Source organism: Octopus bimaculoides, chromosome 6 (assembly GCF_046866305.1).
Source record: "Octopus bimaculoides isolate indiv1 chromosome 6, ASM4686630v1, whole genome shotgun sequence".
In the NCBI taxonomy this organism is placed as follows: domain Eukaryota; kingdom Metazoa; phylum Mollusca; class Cephalopoda; order Octopoda; family Octopodidae; genus Octopus; species Octopus bimaculoides.
Window position 1 is genome coordinate 109,480,355 of NC_142933.1, and position 23,498 is coordinate 109,503,852.

General features: G+C 37.6%; 1 protein-coding gene across 1 annotated transcript in view; it reads left to right on the forward strand.

Moving 5' to 3' along the window:
• LOC106870442 (dedicator of cytokinesis protein 3) overlaps window positions 1–23,498 on the forward strand; it is a 272,055-nt gene that overhangs the window by 182,327 nt on the left and 66,230 nt on the right. Inside the window, 3 exon segments of the mRNA XM_089354408.1 lie at window positions 294–442; window positions 2,905–2,990; window positions 23,166–23,264. Coding sequence (XP_089210534.1) covers window positions 294–442; window positions 2,905–2,990; window positions 23,166–23,264 — 334 coding nt within the window.

The following is a 23,498-nucleotide window of genomic DNA, read 5'->3' on the forward strand; positions in this document are numbered from 1 at the left end:
TTCTACTATAACCTTGAGCCAATTAAAGTCTTGTGAGTGGATGTGATAGAAGGAAACTGAAAGAAGCCCATCATGTGTATGTGTTTGTAAGAGTGTGTGTGTGTTTCCTTGACTTGATGTAATAGCTGTAAATGAGTGCCACTGTCATACAAGCAGTGTCATTCATTTTGAGCTTTCTATAAAAACATTTTCCAGCCAAGGGGAAAATATTCCCTTACTTGGAAACAGGTGAGGGTTTGTACTGTATTTCTGCATGTTATAATTAACCAATTTGATTAAATTTTCAATTGCAGAAGACTATAAGTTCCATTTCATTCCATATTTGGTTGGACCATTCCTGGAAGTGACTCTTGTACCAGACAAGGAATTACGCAAGGCAACTTTGCCTATTTTATTTGATATGATGGAGTGTGAAATGAAACTTAGCAAAAGTTTTATGAAGGTAAATGCTGCTTATCATCATCATCATCATCATCATCATCATCATCATGTACCCCTGTGTTTTATTTTGCTCACAATTTGAAACTAAGTAACAACTACATAATACTTATGTAGTGCCTTCCACTTCCCCCTCCCTGTTTTTTTTCCCTCAAACTAAATGATGGGAAAAGGGATCTTTGATTCCTTGCTAGGTTTTCCATAATGGCTGGACAACATCTTCACTGCAGTTTCATCTTTAACCGTTTCGTTACCAACCTGGCTGAAACCACCTCTGGCTCTGTAGTACAAATGTCTTGTTTTTAAAAGTTCTGAATTAAAATCTTCCACCAAATCTTAGTTACAATTTATGTTCCTAACACTAGCTTAATGGTAACTAAGTTATTTTACTAAATTCTTTTTTATATTTAAAATTAATTGAAAGAAACACAGAAAATCTCAACAAAAATTGTAACAAAAGGGTTAAAATATATAATAGAGAAACAATTCTTAACCCTTTTGATACCAACCCGGCTGAAACCGGTTCTGGCTCTGAGTACAAATGTTTTGTTTTCTTAAGTTTTGAATTAAAAAATCTTCCACCAAACTTTAGTCACAATTTATGTTCCTAAACACTAGCTGAATGATAACTAAGCTATTTTACTAAATTCTTTGTTATATTTAATTGAAAGAAACACACAACATCTCAACAGAAATATGGTAACAAAAGGGTTAAAATATAAAATAGAGAAACAATTCTTAACCCTTTTGATACCAACCCAACTGAAACCAGCTCTGGCTCAGAGTACAAATGTCTTGTTTTCATAAGTTTTGAATTAAAATCTTCCACCAAACCTTAGTCACAATTTATGTTCCTAACACTAGCTGAATGAAAACTAAGTTATTTTACTAAATTCTTTGTTATATTTAAAGTAATTGAAAGAAACAGAACATCTCAAAATAAATACAGTAACGAAAGGGTTAATTACTGATCACTGTTTCTTTGAACTTCCTTCCATCTTCTCTGTCCACTATTCACGGGTGGATCATAGGGGTAGAGCTGTTAGGCCCCCTCCCTCTCCTTCATACAATCCTCTCAGAAGGAACCATCATTACGCTTTCCTGTAGAACTCCCCAGCATGACCTCCTGGGACTATGGATATCATCCAACCATCTCATTCTCTGGTCTACCTCCTAAGTCTCCGACTGGTTGGCTTGGCTTGAAGAATCCATCTTAATTTTAATCCCATGTTCATCATTCCAGAGTTGTGATCTCACAGTGCAGGGAAGTTGTGGCTCAACCTAGAGAAACTCCATGATTTCCAATTTCTGCATCCTTTCAAATCATTTTACTGCAGAGATCCTTCAGAAGAATCCCATTTTATCCACTTATATTGGTGGTTGTACTCTTTTGGTCATTACTCTCTGATCTTTCTGATTACATATTCCCTAACTCTCAAAACATACAAGAACCACTTGCTTTTTCCTGCCCTAAGCCCCTTATGGGAAGCTTTTCTCAATCATTGTTCTCAGTGAAACTGTTTCTGTGCTACTCTTCACCTCTCCATATTTTTCTTTTAAATACTATCCAAAAATGGAAATTAAGAAACAAAACTGAATTTTAACTCCATCAACCTTTTGTTTTAGTCATCCGTTTGTCCTCAATGTAGAAGGAGGATCCTCTTGTGAAAACGGCTATCAATCCTGTCTTTCTTCCTCTTTAGACTAATAATAACAATAAAGAGCTCATTGTATTACAGTGGTCAGATGCACTGCACGTCATCAGAAGAGGTTAAATGAGAGGACAGAAAGCTGCCATAATTAGTCAAGTAAAGAAGACAGCAATGAAAGCTTAGAAGTACGCCAACAATATGCAGAATAAAACAGAAAGAGACAGGAAAATGGACATTAAAAGAATGATAAAGAAATGTGCATAGGCATGTTAAGAGGAGTGTTGGTGAAGTTCAGGAAGGATGGAATCTTTTAAGGATAACAAATGTTGTGCTGTCTTAGGCTATCATCATCATCATTCTTTAACGTTCCTTTTTCCATGCTGGCATGGGTTGAATGGTTCAACATGAACTGACAAGCCAGAAGACTGTGCTGAACCCCAATGTCTGTTTTGGTATGGTTTCTCTGGCTGGATCCCTTTCCTAATGCCAACCACTTTACAGAGTGTACTTCATGCTTTGCATGTCACACCAGCAATAGTGAGGTCAGCAAGTACTTACAAGACAAGACCCCTTGACTGATATAGGATCAAAAGTTGTGAAAGTATGATCAAGGGACATGAATAGGTGTGCATCTTCTACTTGGTGAACCAAAGCTGAGAGAATTCAGTGTTTTATAGTAAGAAAACTAAAATCATCAACACCTGTAGACTTCAACAACTGAGCTCAGGTACTCCTATTTGATAGCCTCTCTAACTTTGGAGACATAAAACTATGAAACGTCAACCTCTTTCTAATTTTGTTGTTCTTGTTTCAGGTGGAAAAAGAAATGTTTGAGAAATTGGACCTATTTATTACCAATAATAAAGGGGATACAGAATATAAAGAACTTTTCCACGATATGTGAGTGTTTCCACAGATGCCATTATTATACCTTTTCTTCTATTTTGCCTTCTTTCACTTCTTCAGCTTTAACTTTTTTTCATTATCATCAATTTTGTTTTTGTCTTTTTCACAAGCTACCATTTCTGTTACAGAATTCTGTAAAAAGCACCAGTACAGGTGCCACATAAAAAGCAGTTGTGCTGGTGCCACATAAAAAGCACCCAATCCACACTCTATAAAGTGGTTGGCATTTGGAAAGGCATCCAGCCATAGAAACCAAGCCAAAACAGACAGTTGGAGCCTGGTGCAGCTCTGTAGCTTGCCAGTCCCTGTCAACCCGTCCAACCCATGCCAGCATAGAAAACAGATGTTAAACAATGTTGTTGTTGATGATGATGTTACCCTACACACTTAAAGCTCCCAGTGGTAGGCTTTAAGATGTCCTTGAGCAAGTGGACATTATTGTAGGCTGGTTGCTCTGTGAAACAACCAATCTCCATACTCAGAGCTCACCACATCTCTTTGCTTGACTCTTCATATTCATATGGGATGTCCTCAACCCTGACATCATATATGTGATCCCCCCCCCTTACAGGGGTTGGCGGTATCACAGCCATGGTGGATAGTTTAAGACATAGCTGTGTGTTGTTGTCAACATAAACTCTACACCTCAACAGTGAACTATGGCTATGGCGTCTGTGCTATCTGACATACTTGCTTGAGATATGGTCAGCATTCATGAAGGATGTGGTGAACTCATTGGTCAGAGCTGACTCACCCCACCCCAAATACATGTAAGAACTACACCCGGGTGAGAGTTGGGAGCTTGTAAACTGTGTAAGAATTACTGTATTTAGTCTGAGAGCTGGTTATTGCCTGTAATTCAGTTCCACTTTACATGCTTTGCAAAAAATGGCTTAAAACGAGTCTGAGATTTTTCTTTGTTTTTCTTTTATTTTTGTTGTCGCCTACAAAATCTTTTACCCTCAGATCAGTTGTGTGTGTGTTTTGTTTATTTGTTGTTGTTTTTTTGTTAGGGTTTTTATTTCTCTCCTTTTATTTTATTTGCAATCTTTTTTGTTTTGTTTTTATCTCATTGACAATGCCTGAAATGCCTGGTTTAAAGAAAGACGAGTTGCTTTTAAGTCATTAATGAAAGGGGTTTCTGTCTGTAAAAAGGGGGGTCTTTGTCTGGCATCCTTTGCTGAGTGTGTGTAGGAGTGGGTGCAGGGTGGGGAGAACGGAAGGAAGGAAGAATGAACTTGAAAAAAGAAAAAAAAAACATTGTTGTTCGGAAATTGAATTGGGGTAGATTCGTGCGGTTGGGTGGGGTGGTTAGGGAATGAATAGTTACACTACCACCACCACTACCATAATTACTACTCTCACTACTCCAACTGCCATCCCTGCCACTACACCACCACCACCTCTTCTCCACAGCTGGAATCAAGTTTACTTTGGAGGCATTGATATTTTAATTTCTATTTGGACTGTCAGTATTGTATGTGTGTCTGTGTGCATGTGTGTGCATGTGAGTGTGCATGTGTGTATGTAGGTGAGTCTAACGAGATTCACCACCACCACCACCACCCTTTTAATTTCAAGTGAAACCATCAATTCTTTCTGTGACAACCAGCTTTGTGTGTCTAGGGTTCCCCCCCTCTCAAGTTGCTATAATATCCCTAATATTACAATACGTTTTCTGTTTAGTGTACAATAACCCCCCACCTCCAATCCTGGAGCTTTAAGGATTTGCCATTGTTGTAAAATGTCTGCTGGATAGGGTATCAGATTCTTAACTGAAGAGTCATGGCTTCATATTACATCTCAAGTCTCATGTTATGCCATGCAAAAGGTATTAGTCTCTTGTTAGACCAGGTACCTGGTGGTAGAAGTTGTGTTCTCTATAAAGTATAGTCACTTTGTAGTCTGTGTACCTGGTGGAAGAGGAGGTGATGGCTGTCCATTTGGTTGGGAAGCAGACTGTTTCATTATATCCTCAGCCTGTGAAAAACCATGATGTTCAGATTGGTAATAGGTAGACTGAGATGAATAGAATGCTTTATGTCATACACTAAACAAATGGCTAGAGCAAAGTTTGAACTTGGTATAGCATGGGTCATATTAAGGAGGCTAGCTAGCAGAATCATTCCCACACTGGACAAAATTTTTTGTGGCATTTTTTCCTGTTCTTTGCTTTCTGAGTTCAAATGCTGCTGAGGTCAACTTTACCTTTCAGCTTTTCTGGGTTGGGAAAATAAAGTAGCAGTTGAACATTGGGGTTCTCCCTCCTCTCGAAATTACTGGCCTTCTGCCAAAATCAGAAAGAATTATATTAGTCATAGAATTCCATATTTTAGTAGTGTAACGCTCGTATGTTGCTAGACAATTCTTCATATTGTCCTATGATTCACTGCTTTCTCTGTGTATTGTGTCTAAATCCACCGTGTGTTCACTTATTCATTGTTCCAGATGGAGATGAAATATGTATCGGCACACTATCCAATCATTCTTTACTCATTCCTCGTCTCAGTCAAATGAATAAAGTTTACTTAAAAAAAATTTTTTTTTTAAACTAGTCAATACAAAGCATTGTTGTCCGACAATAAATTGTAGGATTTGGAACATGTGTTCCAGGTAGTCAAAGTAGTCTTTAGAAATTAGATCAAATACTTTATTATTGGTAAAGGAACCGTTAAACTGAACAGAAACAGAGAAACTTATAGAGAATCACTTGACCAACGCAGTGTTGCGACTAAATATCTTTCAACACTCTTTTTACTAATTATGGTCTCTTACTTTGTTTCTCTCTATTTCTTTACATGTGTGTGTGTGTGTGTGTGTGTGTGTGCTTTCATTGGCTGTAAAGTGTGACTCTTGGATTGAGAGATGTGTATGCATGAAACTCACAGTTCTTGAGTCACTTATGTACCTTTACAAATGATTCATATATATATATATATATATATATATATATATATATATATATATATATATATATATAGATAATAATAAATGGAGCAAAACGCATGTCGATGAAAGTTCCTTTAATTCCCACATATATGTTTCGAAATAAATGAGGGCCCTTTCATTTTGCTACCCCTGGTAACTATTCATGTATTCAAATTATCGAAAGTTTTAATAACTGAGATAATATTAATATAAACATAAACTAATATATATATATATATATATATATATATATATATATATAATCACACACGTGTTTGTAATCCTTATTGTTCTTGGTACACCCTGATGATTTTCCATTGTTGTTGTTGTTGGCACTCCGTCACTTACGACGTCGAGGGTTCCAGTTGATCCGATCAATGGAACAGCCTGCTCATGAAATTAACGTGCAAGTGGCTGAGCACTCCACAGACACGTGTACCCTTAACATAGTTCTCGGGATATTCAGCGTGACACAGTGTGACAAGGCTGACCCTTTGAATTACAGGCACAGCAGAAACAGGAAGTAAGAGTGAGAGAAAGTTGTGGTGAAAGAGTACAGCAGGGTTCGCCACCATCCCCTGCCGGAGCCTCATGGAGCTTTAGGTGTTTTCGCTCAATAAACACTCACAACGCCTGGTCTGGGAATCGAAACCGCGATCCTATGATCTTGAGTCTGCTGCCCTAACCGCTGGGCCATTGCGCCTCCAAGATGATTTTCTATATCAGGTACTTAAAATGCAAAATTATACATTTATATATGTTTTGTAATTTGAATGAGTGGTGGGAGAGCAGCTGGTTGTGGAAAATCTGCATTAATAAGTCTAACCCATGCTGGCATGCAAAAACAGACATAAGAAAATTTTTTTTAAAAACCCTACACATGCACACACTCAAGCACTTGCACACTTGCGCATGCTCACACACACACACACACCACCCTCACATGCCCATCCTCACACACACACACACACACCACCCTCACATGACCATCCTCACGCACACACACATGCATATAATAATGCTTCTCCATAAAATCTCACATTTCCAAATATAACCCCCCTAACTCCTCCCCAGCCTTGTTTGTGGCACAGTGTGGGGAGTGGGGAGTGGGGAAGAAAATAGATATGAGAAATACAAGCTATTTGTGGGTGTGTGTTAGTTCGTGCATGTGTGTATGTCTGCATGTGCTTGTCTGTATGGTTGTGTATGAGTGTCTTTCTGTGTCACTGTATGTGTGTGTGTTTGTGTGTTTAGGTCAGTAATTATCTTAAGTATTGCCACTGCCACAACTCTGGTCTCTCCCACTTCATTAACAACACATTTCTTTGTAGGGCCATCACCACCACCACCACCACCACCACTAATTGACCACCACCACCCTCTTGTCACTCTCCATCCCCCCCTCCCACTGATGTATTTTTAAAGAGAGTACTATTGTCAAAGATGTAGGTTAACAAAAAAACAAAAGGAAAACTCAGCGTGTGTGCATGCGCGTGCGTGTGTGTGTGCGTGTGTGTCACACTGTCTATCTGTCTCTTTATCTGGTTCTGTGTCCTGTTATTTTGCTTTGAGAAAAACCTAAATTAGTAGAGTTTTATCTTTATTTATTTATTTATTTTCAATTACCGAAATGTAACAATAATTACGTTATTGGTCATTGCTAAAAAATAATTGTTTAGAGGAAAGGAAATTATTACAGTCATCGTCATCATTTAATAACCATTTTCCATGCTGGCATGGGTTGGACAGTTTGACAGGAACTTGTGAGTTATGGGGCTATATCAGGCTCCATTTTTGAATAGCTTCTACTGCTGGATGCCCTCCCTAACACCAATAGGGCCAGTTAATAAAAAGAGCAATCCTAGTCAACAGGATTGATTTTCAGTATTCCTTGGCCTTTATTTTACCAACCGCCATTCCTCCTTAAGGAGATAAAAGGTAAAGTTGATTCCCAGCAAAGTTAAAATTCAAACTCTTGAAGGATGAAACCAAATCCATTATGTACTCACTCCTGTCTTAAAAAAAAAGAGAATGCTTTCTTAACATGACCAACACTATGGAGTAAAGATTATCTGCCAACATAATATGGCAGTACTGGTTTAGGAGATGGAAATGGCTATAAACCAAACTCAGTTGTCAGGATTGCTTTGCCATGGGTTCCACAAGGTAAAAGATGATGTCGCTGTCCAAAGGAAACTTGGCGGAGAACAATAACAAAAGATCTTAAAAGCAGAGAGGGTTAACAGTGGAACAAGTTGTCAAGGATGCTTTCAGTGTAGGAAGGTGAAATGATTTTGCTGTTGCCACAAGTGCCACAAGGCACAATGAGAACTGAATGACTGAATGAATGTTAGCTGGTTTCTTTGACATATAAGTGACCGAGATAACATTTCCCACTGAATGGGTCATCCATCCTTTACTGTGTTCAAGACCAGCAATTCTGAGGGGAAGAGACAAATCTTGACTGTGACTTGGTGGTAGGAAACTCTCAAGAGAGCTGATCAGCAGAAGATCTTCAGGGGAGAATCCCCGACTCAGACAAGTGTTTCAGCCTTTGACTTCCTACATTCTAAGGAGGCTAGGCCACATCCAGGTCATGATTCTTGGGTACTTTTTTTGCTGGCTGACACTTTTTAGCCAGTTGGATATCAGAGGCTTGTGCATTGAAACCATTTAGAGATTTCATTTAGTTGGAAACCTTCTCTGTTGACTCAGCTTCCAAACACACTTAAAGAAAAAATGTTGGTTGTCATGGGACTGAACCCAGAACCATGTGGTTGGGCATCATACTTCTTACCACACAACGACCCCACCCGCCTCCAAACACATACACCCTCTTTCTCTCATTTTATTTGTGTATTGGTAAGAACGTTTCAAGTATTTTATTTACTATCTCCCCCCCATTTTTATTCAAACTTTAAACAGAACATATTTTATAAACTGGGTGGTGGAGGTAGTAAGGGTTTATTATCAAATTAAACAGAATGTATTTGTCTGTTTGTCTGTCTTTCAGTGAATCACTCTTCATTAGATATTGCTGCAGCAGCTGCCGTTGCATGTATGCTCTGTTTTGTAGGTGCACATGCTTTGATGCATTGCACATGTTGTCTTTGAAGCTGTTTGAATTAACAAAAGGTTTAGCGGTCTGCATCATTGACTGCCAGCTTCTGACAAAGCACATCTTTTATTTTTTTTTTTTCTAGGATAGGGTTTTATCTGAGCGTCATGACTCATTGAGTTTCAAGGTGTGCCATGTTGTGTGTGTGTGTTTGTGTGTGTGTGTGTGTGTGTGTGTGTGTGTGTGTGTGTGTGTTAACTCTGCTGCTGTTGTCATCATGTGTCTATGTATGTGATGCAGGGCTGGTACATCTGCTGGTTATATATATATATATATATATATATATATATATAAATATATATATATATATATATATATGTGTATATATATGTATACGTATCTCATTCAGTATTTGTTTGGGGGACAGGGTGTATGCAGAAGTGTCGGTCAAATTGGGTGTATAGTTTATTTTGTACTTGTGAATGCATTCATAATCGGGTGTTAGTGTCTACCCAAGCATATCTCTTTTAGTCCAGTCACAAATGGCAAGGAAAGAATTTTTCTTTTTTTTTTTTTTTAATACAAAAATGTGTGTGTTAGAGTTGACCGGAATGTCGAGTTTAACAGCTTATTCAGCTTATTAAACTGGTTGGATATGTAGCTATGGTGAAAATTGAAACCCTAGTTAAACCAAATATGATTGAACCTGTTTGTTATCATGATTAGTGTTGAAATAGGCTGCCTTTGTTTCATATAATTTCCAAAATAACGAAGAATTTTGTAAAATAACTTTGTCAATGCTTAGCTGGTATTTGGAACCTAAATTAAGATGGGTTTTGATAGGTTTTAATTTAGAAGACTTTAACAATTTTTTTTTACCATTTTTCTGCTGAATTGCCTTTGTTTCAATTAATTTTAAATCTAATGAAGAATTTAGTAAAATAATTTTGTCATTATTAAGCTGGTGTTTGGAACATAGGTTAACATAGAATTTTGATGGAAAGTTTTTGGATCACTTTAAAATGGGATAGATATACATGCACATAAATACATACATACATACATACATACATACATAAACACACACACACACACACACCACAGAAGCAATGACAAGTAACTGAAACCTTTGGAGATATGCTGTGCTTGAGAAGACCTGTTGAGTCAAATGACATCATTGTCATGACTGATGCCAGTGCCACCTGACTGGCACCTGTGCCAGTGGCACATAAAAAGCACCATTTGAGTGTAGCCAGTGCTGGTGGCACATAAAACGCACCATTTGAGTGTGGTCGATGGCAGAGCCGCCCAACTGGCTCCTGTGCCGGTGGCATGTAAAAAGGACCATTTGAGCGTGGTCGATGCCAGTATTGCCTGACTAGTCCCTGTGCCGGTGGCATGTAAAAAGCACCCACTACACTCTCGGAGTGGTTGGCGTTAGGAAGGGCATCCAGCTGTAGAAACCATGCCTGATCAGATTGGAGCCTGGTGCAGCTTCCTGGCTTGCCAATCCTCAGTCAAACTGTCCAACCCATGCCAGCATGGAATGTGGATGTTAAATGATGATAATGATATATATATACATACATACATACACACACACACACACACACACATACATACAGAGTGCAATTGGTAAATTGTTGCCATTTTATGTTTTTAATTTCACGCATACTCATTGTTTTGTTTTGATTTTGTCGACTGCACAGTATAGTAGGGTTAGTTGGGCACTGTCTGTGAGAAAAACAGCACCATGATGCAAGCCACTCTGCCAGGAATTTGGAAACATGCTGTACTGCTTGATATTCACACCAGAAGCACCAGTATGAGTGCTTGTGTGTCCATTTGAGTACTTGCCGTGTCCCCAAAACATGTACCAAGGGTGATAAAAATCAAACATCCAGTCAATATCATGGTGTTTGGAGTGATAACTTGTGATGGTGACGTTATGCCTCCATTCAGCCTCAGACTCAGCATGGAGGTCTACATCAAATGCCTGGAAGAAGTGTTGCCCTGGGCCAAACAAGTGGCTGCTGGAAGACCCTATGTTTGCCAACAGGACTTGACAAGTTCGTAAATGAACAAAAGTGGCTAATAAAGGATTATCCAAAATTCTGACTGCCTCCCTTTTCTCAATGTATATATATATGTACATACATATGTATACATACATATATATTATATATATATATATATGGCTGTGTGGTAAGTAGCTTGCTTCCCAACTGTATGGTCCCGGTTTCAGTCCCACTGCATGGCACCTTGGGCAAGTGTCTTCTACCAAAGCCTTGTGAGGGGATTTGGTAGACAGAAACTGAAAGAAATCCATCATATATATATATATATATATATATATATATATATATATCTCTGTGTGTATATGTTTGTGTGTCTGTGTTCGTCCTCGACAACCAATGCTGGTGTGTTTACGTCTCCGTAACTTAGTGGTTCGGCAAAAGAGACTGATAGAATAAGTACTAGGCTTAGAAAAAATAAGCTCTGGGGTCAATTTGCTTGACTGAAGGCAGTGCTCCAGCATGGCCACAGTGAGACAATGACTGAGACAAGTAAAAGAGTATACATAGATACATATATATATATATTATATGTATATATTATATATATATATATATACATAGATACATACATATATATATTATATGTATATATTATATATATATATATATATATACATACATACATACATACATATATATATATATATATATATATGACGCATGCGTACGAATGACGCATGCGTACGAACAACCATGCTACATGGCAGTGAAACATGGGCTGTAACTGCTGAGGACATACGTAAGCTCGCAAGGAATGAAGCCAGTATGCTCCGTTGGATGTGTAATGTCAATGTGAATACCCGTCAGAGTGTAAGTATCTTGAGAGAAAAGCTGAACATTAGAAGCATCAGTTGTGGCGTGCAAGAGAGACGATTGCGCTGGTATGGACATGTGGTGAGAATGGAGGAGGATAGCTGCGTGAAAAAGTGCCACACCCTAACAGTTGAGGGAACCCGTGGAAGAGGTAGGCCCAGGAAGACCTGGGCTGAGGTGGTGAGGCAAGACCTTCGTACATTGGGCCTCACCGAGGCGATGACTACGGACCGAGACCTTTGGAAATGGGCTGTGCGTGAGAAGACCCGGCAAGCCAAGTAAGATCGTTGCCAGTGCCCCTGGACTGGTTCTTGTGCGGGTGGCACATGAGATGCACCATTTTGAGCGTGGCCGTTGCCAGTACCGCCTGACTGGCTCCTGTAGGATTTTCGAGCGAGATCGTTGCCAGTGCCCCTGGACTGGCTTGTGCGGGTGGCACATAAAAGACACCATTTCGAGCGTGGCCGTTTTCGTGCGGGTGACACGTAAAAGCACCCACTACACTCTCTGAGTGGTTGGCGTTAGGAAGGGCATCCAGCTGTAGAAACTCTGCCAAATCAGACTGGAGCCTGGTGTTGCCATCCGGTTTCACCAGTCCTCAGTCAAATCGTCCAACCCATGCTAGCATGGAAAGCGGACGTTAAACGATGATGATGATGATGATGATGATATATATATACATACATTCATACATATATATATATATATATATATATATATATATATACACACACACACATACATACGTACATATATATATACATATATATATATATATATATATATATACACACACATACATACGTATATATATATATATATATATATATATATATATATATATATACATATACATACATTTATATAGACACTTAGAAAAAATGAAGCGAAATGAAAATATGGAATGATGAGAGAATGAATAAGTAGAATATGTCTTTATAGGACAGGTCTAGAATGTTCCATCTTAATAGTGGCTTTTTAAATGGAGGGGGTTGGGGTTTGTAGTTCACAATGTTGTGATAGATGTAATGAGAGACAATAATTACACCAGGTGTGGCTTGTGAAGGGACATTTTCCTACAAAACAACAAAAATAAGAGAGAGAGAGAGAAAAAGACACACACACACACACTCTCATTCTCTCTCTCTCTCTCTCTCTCTCTCCCTCTCTCTCTCTAATAGTTTGAATACTTATTGCCTACAATGTCTGCTCATTCACACCATTTATATTAATCATATATAAATATACACCCGAAATGTCTGGAGCCATTTTCTAATAAAACAAATACACCTATACACACACACACACACACACACACACACACACACACACACACACACACACACACACATAACTAAATAGATGTATATACACACCCACATAGACCTATGCAAACACATACATGCCCTCCTCCCAACACCATTAATATTCTAACCTTATAAACCTTAAGCCTTGAGTGGCAATCTTTCTACTGTCACTCAACCATCATCATCATCATCATTGTCATCAGACCAAACATTTTATTTTAGTTTTCTGGGACTACATTAACCAACATGTCCTTTTTCTTTTTTGAAAACAGTAGCCTGAATTTGAAGGATATTGATGGATATATATATATATATATATATATATATATATATATGTATATATATATATATATATATCGTAAAATGAGAAATAGAAAATCTTTGGTACAGTATTGTATATTTGAAAAATTGAATAGAAATATTTATCTATTTGTTTTGCCAGATTCCTGATGTGGAACCGTGTGTTGAAACAAGTATTTCAGGATGGTCATTTTTTGATTTTGTTTTTTTTTGTTTTGCCAAATAAACACACACACACTATATATTTTTTCCCCTTCACTCATTTATTACTGTTCTTATTTTATTATCTTAACTCATGTCCATTGTCTGGAAATCTTTTGTCACACATCTGTGACCTCTTCAGTGATGGAGCAAGAACACACACGAAAACGAAAAGTGTCTCTGATGAGGTGACAGATGTATGACGAAAGATTTCCAGACAATGGACATGAGTTAGAATAATAAAATAAGAACAGTAATAAATGAGTGAAGGGAAAAAATATATAGTATGTGTGTTTATTTGGCGAATAAAAAAATGACGATCTCAAAATACAACAATATGACTAGATTTGGCTTTTCTGATAATTTTTCCACTTTAATAATTTTTGTAAACTTATAGACATCTAATTATTAAAGTGGAAAAATTATCAGAAAAGCCATTTCTATTCATTTTCTCAAAGATATATATATCAACGTCCGCTTTCCATGCTAGCATGGGTTGGACGATTTGACTGAGGACTGGTGAAACCGGATGGCAACACCAGGCTCCAATCTAATTTGGCAGAGTTTCTACAGCTGGATGCCCTTCCTAACGCCAACCACTCAGAGAGTGTAGTGGGTGCTTTTACGTGTCACCCGCACGAAAACGGCCACGCTCGAAATGGTGTCTTTTATGTGCCACCCGCACAAGCCAGTCCAGGGGCACTGGCAACGATCTCACTCGAAAATCCTACGGGAGCCAGTCAGGCGGTACTGGCAACGGCCACGCTCAAAATGGTGCATCTCATGTGCCACCCGCACAAGAACCAGTCCAGGGGCACTGGCAACGATCTTACTTGGCTTGCCGGGTCTTCTCACGCACAGCACATTTCCAAAGGTCTCGGTCAGTAGTCATCGCCTCGGTGAGGCCCAATGTACGAAGGTCTTGCCTCACCACCTCAGCCCAGGTCTTCCTGGGCCTACCTCTTCCACGGGTTCCATCAACTGTTAGGGTGTGGCCCTTTTTCACGCAGCTATCCTCATCCATTCTCACCACATGTCCATACCAGCGCAATCGTCTCTCTTGCACACCACAACTGATGCTTCTAATGTTCAGCTTTTCTCTCAAGATACTTACACTCTGACGGGTATATATATATAGATATATACATACATACATATATATATATATATATATATATATATATATATATATATATATATATAAAGTAAAAAGTAAAAAAATAAAAGTCAAAAGGGAGAGTAAGTACGATTAGGCAGCTTCTTAATCGCTACGAATGTTTCGATACATACAGATCCTCGTCTATACAGGATTTAAAGTTAAGTTTAAATTAAATTATTTAACGATTTACCTGTATAAAAAGATCTATATGTATCTCCTCAGGTGATACTCAGTTGCTGTCTCAGTAAGTAAATCTAGATTTCTATGCTACAACATCCATCCTGAGTATCACCTGAGGAGATACATATAGATCTTCTTATACAGGTACATCGTTACATAATTTAATTTAAACTTAACTTTAAATCCTGTATATACGAGGATCTGTATTTATCGAAACACATGTAGTGATTAAAAAGCTGCCTAACCATATTTACTCTTCCTTTTGACTCTCTTAGTTTTTACTTTTTATTTTCACACACGAGGAATACCTAAGACTAGAATTGGTAGCATACCATAAGAATGCTACTGGCTATTTGGGAATTCTAAGGGTGAATGAGCTATATTTGTACTCTTATATATATATTCTTGAGCCTGCAACCCATATTGGTACTGGATATCTTGTTCTGGCTTGTCCAGAGGATCATGTCAATAGGGTGGAGAAGGTCTGTGAGATTCTGTGCAAGGCTTGTTAGGCCTAAGATTCTAGGTTGTGCAATAGCCAGCAAGGTGACTTTCCAATGCCCAGGTAAGTAGGAGGATGCGATGGAAAGCATGGAAGCCAAAGGCACAAATCCAGGTAAAGCCAACTACAGGTGCAATAACCTCATGCACTGGCATTGCTGGGCTGTGGTCAGTGATGGTCATCCTTTGTCATGAGTGGACATCCATGATTATATATCATCCTCATCATCATTTAATGTCTGTATTTCATATTGGCTTCAGCTGAATACTTCACCGGGATCTGACAAGCCAATTGGCTGCATTCCATCCACCTTAATTTCACTGACATTGTTTGAGCTTGACCTGGTGATATTTTAGGAGATATTTGTCCAAAGTGTCATACAGTGAGACTGAACCTTGTACTTCATGTATGCTAAACAAACTTGTTAAATTTTCAGCTATGCCAATGGTCATGTGTCCACACTCACCACCTGCCTTCGGTAAGAATAGTAAAGTAGCAAAGCAAAGGGGGGGAAAAAAAAGTGAAAATGAATTTGTTAAATAAGATTTTTGTGTGATGCAGAGAGATGTTAGATGAGATATTTTAAGCAGCAACCATGTTTGAAGAGATGAGAAATATTTTGAGAGATTTTGTGAAAATTTCATTCACTGCATTCCAGCACAGTTCTCTGCATTTCTTTGAGAAAAAATATTTAATCTTAAAATGTCTGAATTAAATGTCTCCTTATGTCACACAAACTTATTTAATTTTAAGGAATATTATAAACTTGTTTTATTTTAAGAAGAAACTGGAAGTTGTTTGTTTAGTGGTGAAAATAGGGAAGATTTTGAAGGATAAAAATGGTGAACTTTAGATTCTTCCATTTAAACAAACCCTTTGATAGTTTTAAGTATGAAGGAGTGAGCAATAGTTGGAGGGAAAAATATGTATCCCTACAAGCAAAGGGTTGTTTTAGCCCCAGGACAACTCAAGACATTCCAGTTGAAAGCATCTTGTCCTTTTTTTTTTTTTTAAGCACAGTCCATCTAGAACTGCCTTATGTGACTTTGTTTTTGTAAAACAGTATAGTTTGATATAAGGATGGTTTAGGTGTTCTTTCTAGGAGACCAAGTGACTACATAGAAGCTGTTGTGGTGAAATCCTGACACCCCTATGGGATAGCAAGTCAACTGTCCTAAAGTGCATTAACTTACATGTGCACTGTCAGTGAGGGGGCAGGGCGATGTGTGCAGGCGCTTTGTGAAGACAATCAAAGAAGTTGTCAAGAAGAAATATTGTTTGTTACGTGTTGTTTCTGATTTATATTTGTATTCTTATAACCTTGTTTTAAACCCACATTGTAAAGTGGCATATACAGGGAGTGCAAAGAAGGACATAAAAATATCAACAAGACACAATAGAAGCCTGTGAAAGGGTGAATGAGTGACGTTCATTGTGAAGGAAATAGTTGATTCCACCAGTTTGTACTTGTATTCTAGCCATTTAGCATTTTAAATGAAATATAACATTCCCTGATTTATGTTCAAACTGGCCAGGTTCGGTCTTTCATACCTACCCTACAATGTCATTTCAAAAATAAACAATCACATCATTGAGATCTCAAAGCTACAAGGTGAATAAATAAGCGTTACATTTGATGGACGAATCTGAATGCTAAAGGGTTAGAGCAAGTAGAGACATTGCCATGGATATCAGGTATTTGAGTTCAAATCCATCCACAGTTAACTTCCTTGGCCCTTCATTCATCATTGTGTTGCTTACAAAATAAATATCTCACATCCTATAAGTGATTCAATCAATTATATCTCTCCTCAGGTTCTACCAAAGTTAAACAATTTTTTCCATTGCCGTGAATAAAATCCAGAATGTAAGGTGTAGGCATGGGTGTGTGTAAGAAGTTTGCTTCCCAACCACATGGTTCCTGGTTCAGACCCATTGTGTGTGGCACCTGGAAGGGTGGGGGCAGAGGAAAGTGTCTTCTACTATAGCTTTGGGCTGACCAAAGATTTGTGAATGGATTTGGAAGACGGAAACTAAAAGAAGCCCATCGTGTGTATGTGTGTGAATCTCTTTGTCTGTGTTTGAATCCAATCCCAGTTGACAGTTGGTTTTGGTGTGTTTACGTCTCCAATAAGTTGCAGGTTTTAAAAATAAAGTCCTCGGGTTTATTCAGTCAACTAGGAATTCTTCAAGGCAGCGCTTCAGCATGGCCACAGCCTAACGGCTGAAACAAGTAAAATATAGAAGAAAAAAGATAACATTCTATTTAATTAGTCTCCTGCCAGTAGAATCTTTAGAGTGGTATTTGTTCCGGCATTTCATGTTCTGAGTTCAAATCCTGCTGAGGTCAACTTTGCATTTTATATTTTGAGGGTTGATTAAGAAAAAAAACAAAAAAACTTCCAGTCAAATACTGGGTTGTGTGTGACAGTATCGTCTTGTGCCCCTCCTCTCAAAATTCAGGTCATGTCACTTAGAAACTGTTGTTGATCATGGTGTGGTGGTGGTGGTGGTGGTGGTGGTGGATATTACTTGGATGAATTATAAATCTAAGATAAGCGTGCACGTGTTCCTTAAGAGTGCTTTAATTTACTTTGCATGTGTGTGTGTGTGTGTACATGCATAACTAGACATATTCATATGTGCACATTTAAGTTCTAATGTGCATGTGTCTGCCTATTGACACTGTGTGTGTGTGTGGTTGTGTGTGTGTATGTATGTGTGGTTGTGTGTGTGTATGTATGTATGTGGTTGTGTGTGTGTATGTATGTGTGGTTGTGTGTGTATGTATGTATGGTTGTGTGTGTGTGTGTATGTGTGGTTGTGTTTGTGTATGTGTGTGTGTGCATAACTAGACATTCATATATGTACACAATAGATCCGTGTGTGTGTTTGTATGTGCATGTATGTATGTGCATGTATGTGTGTGCATGTATGTGTGTGTATGTATGTATGTGTGTGTATGTATGTGTGTGTGTGTATGTGTGTGTGTGTAGTGCGTATATGTGTATACATGCATGACTAGACATACGCACATGCAAGTCCTAATGTGTATGTGTCAGTGCCTATTGACACTGTGTGTGTGTGTGCTCATAGCCAGACATATATGTACACAATAGATCTGTGTGTGTGTGTACTGCAACATAAGCACTTGAACTTCAAGGTGAGAGTGGGCCAAGGGGCTGTTTGAACCCTACACTGGTACTTCATCATCCCATTAAAGACAGGAAGAAATGGCAGGAGACCAGTAGTGGTGGCGGTGAGAGGGGGGGGTCTTACTCATCATTTATCAGCTTTGACCTGCCCCACCCTTTAGGGCCTCACCTCAACCCCCTCCACGCCCAGCACCTAGTTGTACTTTCACAGTTCTGTTGCTGCTCTCACTGCCACCATCACCACCACTACCACCACTTCTACGACTACTACTACTAGTGCCACCACTACCACTAAAATGACTACTACCACCACTTCTGTTACTCCTACTACTTCTGCAACCTCTACTATAGCATTAAATAATAATAATATTAATAATAATGATAATAGTAATAATACTAATAATTATTATTATTATTATTATTATTATTTAATGTGTCCTATCAGGCACACGGATACAAATTTGGATAGGAGGTGTAAGTTTGGTCAATTCAATTTTAACCCCTTACCCTCAGTAAATGACTGGTACCTCATTTTATTGACCCTGAAAAGGTGAAAGGTAAAGTCGACCTCGATAGGATTTGAACTCAGAATGTAAGGAGTTGGAAGAAACACTGCTAAGCATTTTTGCCCAACATGCTAATAATTCCGCCAGCTCACTGCCGTGATAATAATAACAATAATAATAATAATAATAATAATAATAGTAATAATAATAATAATAATAATAATTGTCTCATGTAGAGACAAGGCCTGGAATTTTGGAGAAGAATTGTTTAGTTGATGACATTAACCCCTGTGTGGTAAGGAATTTACTTTTCCACAGCATAATCCTGAGTTCAGTTCTGCTGTGTGACCCCTTGAGCAAGTGTTTTCTTCTACTATAATCCTGGGATGACCAAAGCCTTGTGAGTGGATTTGCTAGACCCAAGCTGAAGGAAGCCCATCGTATGTGTGTGTGTGTGTGTCTGTCTGTCTGTCTTTGTCTTGCAACCGGTGTTGGTGTACTTACATCCCCATAACTTAGCAGTTTGGTAAAAGAGACCAATAGAATAAGTACCAGGCATAAAAGAATAAGTACAGTTCGATTCATTCAACTAAAATAAGCCTTTCAAGATGGTGCTCCAGCATGGCCACAGTCTGACTGAAACAAGTAAGACATTAAAAATGAGAGACCCCCAAAGGCAACCTTTTGTGGGATTTGAACTTGGAACATGGAGAGCAGGAAGAAATGCTAGAAAGCATTTTGTCCGGTTTGCTAACAGGTCTGCCAGCAATTTCTCTTATGAAATAATAAAGATTTTTCTGACCACTAATGATGATGGCAGAGAAGATGTGGACAACAGTGGCAAGTGATATTAGGTGTAAATAATGGTAACCGGGACCCAGGTAGGGACAGGGAAAGGTTTGGGTCTTTTGAGGATTCATTGTTACGGAAAGGATGGTTGGTATAGAGTAATGATGGTGGTGGTGGTGGTGTTGGTGGTGGCAGTATTGTGATGGTGATAGAAGGCCAATAATCTGAGGCTATCCTGGCTTTATGCAGGGAATTTAGGACCATATTATTCACCATGAACTTTTTTTTTCCCTCATTTTTTCCCTTTTTGATACCAATCCACCCCAGATCACCCCCACTGACTCTATGATACAAATTCTCTGTTTTAAAGGGATCTTAATTAAAACCTTCCTTCAAAAATTCCAAACACCAGATTAATCAATGATAAACATGTTTTATTAATTTTTTTACTATTTTCAAAATTAATTGAAACGAAGTTTATTTCAACAGAAATCCAGTGAAAAAGTGTTAAGATGAGATTTGCGGGGAGATGTGACTGCTATTTCTTGCATATTGGGCATTCATGTGGAGATGCTCTTTATTGGTTGCTAGGGGTGAGATAATGTATGTGTGTGTGTGTGTGTGTGTGTGTGTGTGCATGTGGGTGTGTCTGTGTATGATGTCTGTGTGTGTGCATGTGTGTATATGTGTGTATGTGAGACCTCCAGAAATGAGCATCTTTTCCCTCCTGCTGCTACTGCTGCTATCAGGTCTCCTACTTCTTTGCCATCATCTGTTGGTGTTCCTCCTCCTCCTCCTCTCAGGGGTGGGGGAACCATTGTTTACAAGAGACTCTGCTCAGTCTGACTTGTTTAAGTACCACCTAAGCTACAGCTCTGGTGGTTCCCTCTTCACTGCACCCTGCTACTGCTGTGCCACTGCTGATATAATTGGGAACTTAATTGATCTTTTAGATAAGAGCACACACACACACACACACACACAAGAGAGAGAGAGAGGCAAGCAGACATTACAATAACTTATACCCAAAGGAAGCTATTCCCATTGAAACAGCTGTCACTTCACCACCACCACCACCACCACCACCACCACCACTACCACCACCACTACCACCACCACCACCACCACTGTTGTTATCATTGTCATCATGATAATAATCTCCTGTACTTGAGCAGAGAAGTTACAACACACACACACACACACACATCTAAATATCAGTGTTTGGAAGAAAGTTTTGTAAAAGCAATTACAGAAGTCAAAGATTAGTCATAAATGCAGCAGCAGCAGTTTCTCTATTAGGCAAGAAGACTTATTACCACCAACTGGTCAAATTTGCCCTACCATTCAGACCTTGTTGCTAATAATAATAATTATTATAATTATAATTATAAACAGCAGCAACAATAAGTGAACTACAAAAAAAAACATAAAGGAAAAAAAATCTATAGCAAGAAATCAAAGAACTTTATATATATATATATATATATATATATTTATAAACATAATTAAGGGATCAGCAAACATTTGCTTCATATATATATATATATATATATATATACACTTCGTGTTTGTTAGCCTATTTCTGTTGAAGTACAATTGCCTTTCTTTCAGTTAATTTCAGAAATAGGAATTTAGCAAAATAACTTTGTCATCATGAAGCTGCTGTTTGAAACATAAATTTACATGAAATTTTATTGTTAAGGTTTTAATGTAAACCACTTCAAAGTGAGAAGGTTGTATCATAGAACTAGGGCTAGTCACAGACTGGATGCTATTAAAAGCATCAATCATTTGAACCCACTTCCCCTTATTTTTCATTTTTTTTACAAACCTGCTAATTGCCTGGGCAATTATATTCCAAACCATTCACAAGTTGTGCCTCTCTTTTGTTCACTGGAACTCAAACTCTGCGACTACATTTCTGGATAATATTTATTTGCCAAAAAAAAACCGAAAAGCAAGAAAGTGCCTTTTTTTCCATAAGTTTTCTTTTTTTTTTTTTTTTTTTTTTGTTTTGTTTCTGTCTTTGGATATTTGCTGAAATGTATATTTGGAAGAAAATACTTCAAACTCCAGTTTCATGACTCTAGGACTCTCTTTTGCTTCTGCACATGAAGATTTTTATTTAACATAATACACAACTGAAAGAAAAAAAAAATGCAGAAAAAATGTAAAGCATGAACATGTTTTTATTAAAATGAAAGAATTTGAGAAAGAATAGACAATTTTTACAAAATTTACATATATATATATATATATATATATATATATATACACGCACACATATACAAATTTACATATAAACATATATATCTACATAGATATATACTTACACCTATATATATATATATATATATATATATATATATATACACACACACACACACACACACATATAAATATATGCACATATATTATTCACACACACACAGACATATATATATGTATATATGTTGTTAAGCAAAGGCTTTTCAAATAACCAAACAAGCTCATCCCACAACACTAATTAACATGAATATATTTCATTTCTGTTAATACAGAAGGCATGGATATAATGCAATTCTCTTTTTGATAAATCTGCTAAAGTATTTGACAAAGTATTAGTCCAGTTGGCCATTCCTACTTAAACGAGGATTTTAGCCCACATACCAATTCATTTTGAGGGAAAATGTGTGATAAACTTTGTCAACATGTTCTGTCTTCAACAGAGTTTGCAACATCTCTCACATAACATACTCTCTTTATAACTACAAAGGACAGGAGTCAAGAATATTTATGTATAACAAAAATATAGAACATTGTTTTCTAAAAGCAAGGCTTTTAAACTTCCAGCATTTCATGGTTGCTTAACTTTAAGAACAAAATTTGAGAGAAAAAACTTTTGATGCAGGAAAACTTTACAAAATTTTCCAAACTTTTTAACTTTTACCAAACTTTTTAACTCCTGAGATATACAGCGTTTGTTTTGGATCTTTAAAACCATGGAACATAAACAGAAAAATTCTACAGACTTTACTCAAAGACATTCTTAATCCAGATTTTCTTAATACTTTTAACATATTCCACTGTTAAATCAGAATTTTCAATTATTACATTTCTCATTTAGAGGAATTATTTTTCATATAAATTTTCCAAATCTATTTATATTAACTTGAAATTTTACTCATCTCAAAATGGTTAAATTTTTCACCAGACTTATGGAAAAGGTCCAAGCGGAGCCTAGTCTCCAGCAATCCGGATCCCAGTTCATCTTGTCTATATCGAATCTGATGGAAAAACTGCTGGATTATAGGTAAGTGTATAATTATTTATTTCTGAGAATTGTTGCATCACCTTTAAGATTCCTGTTGTTTTTACTGATATTACAGCAATAATTATATTAATAATAATTATTTCTACACAAGGGCTTGAAAAGTTTGGGGAAAGGGGGCCAGTCTATTACATTGACCCCAGTACGTAACTGGTACTTATTTCATTAACCCTGAAAGGATGAAAGACAAAGTCAACCTTGGTGGAATTTGAACTC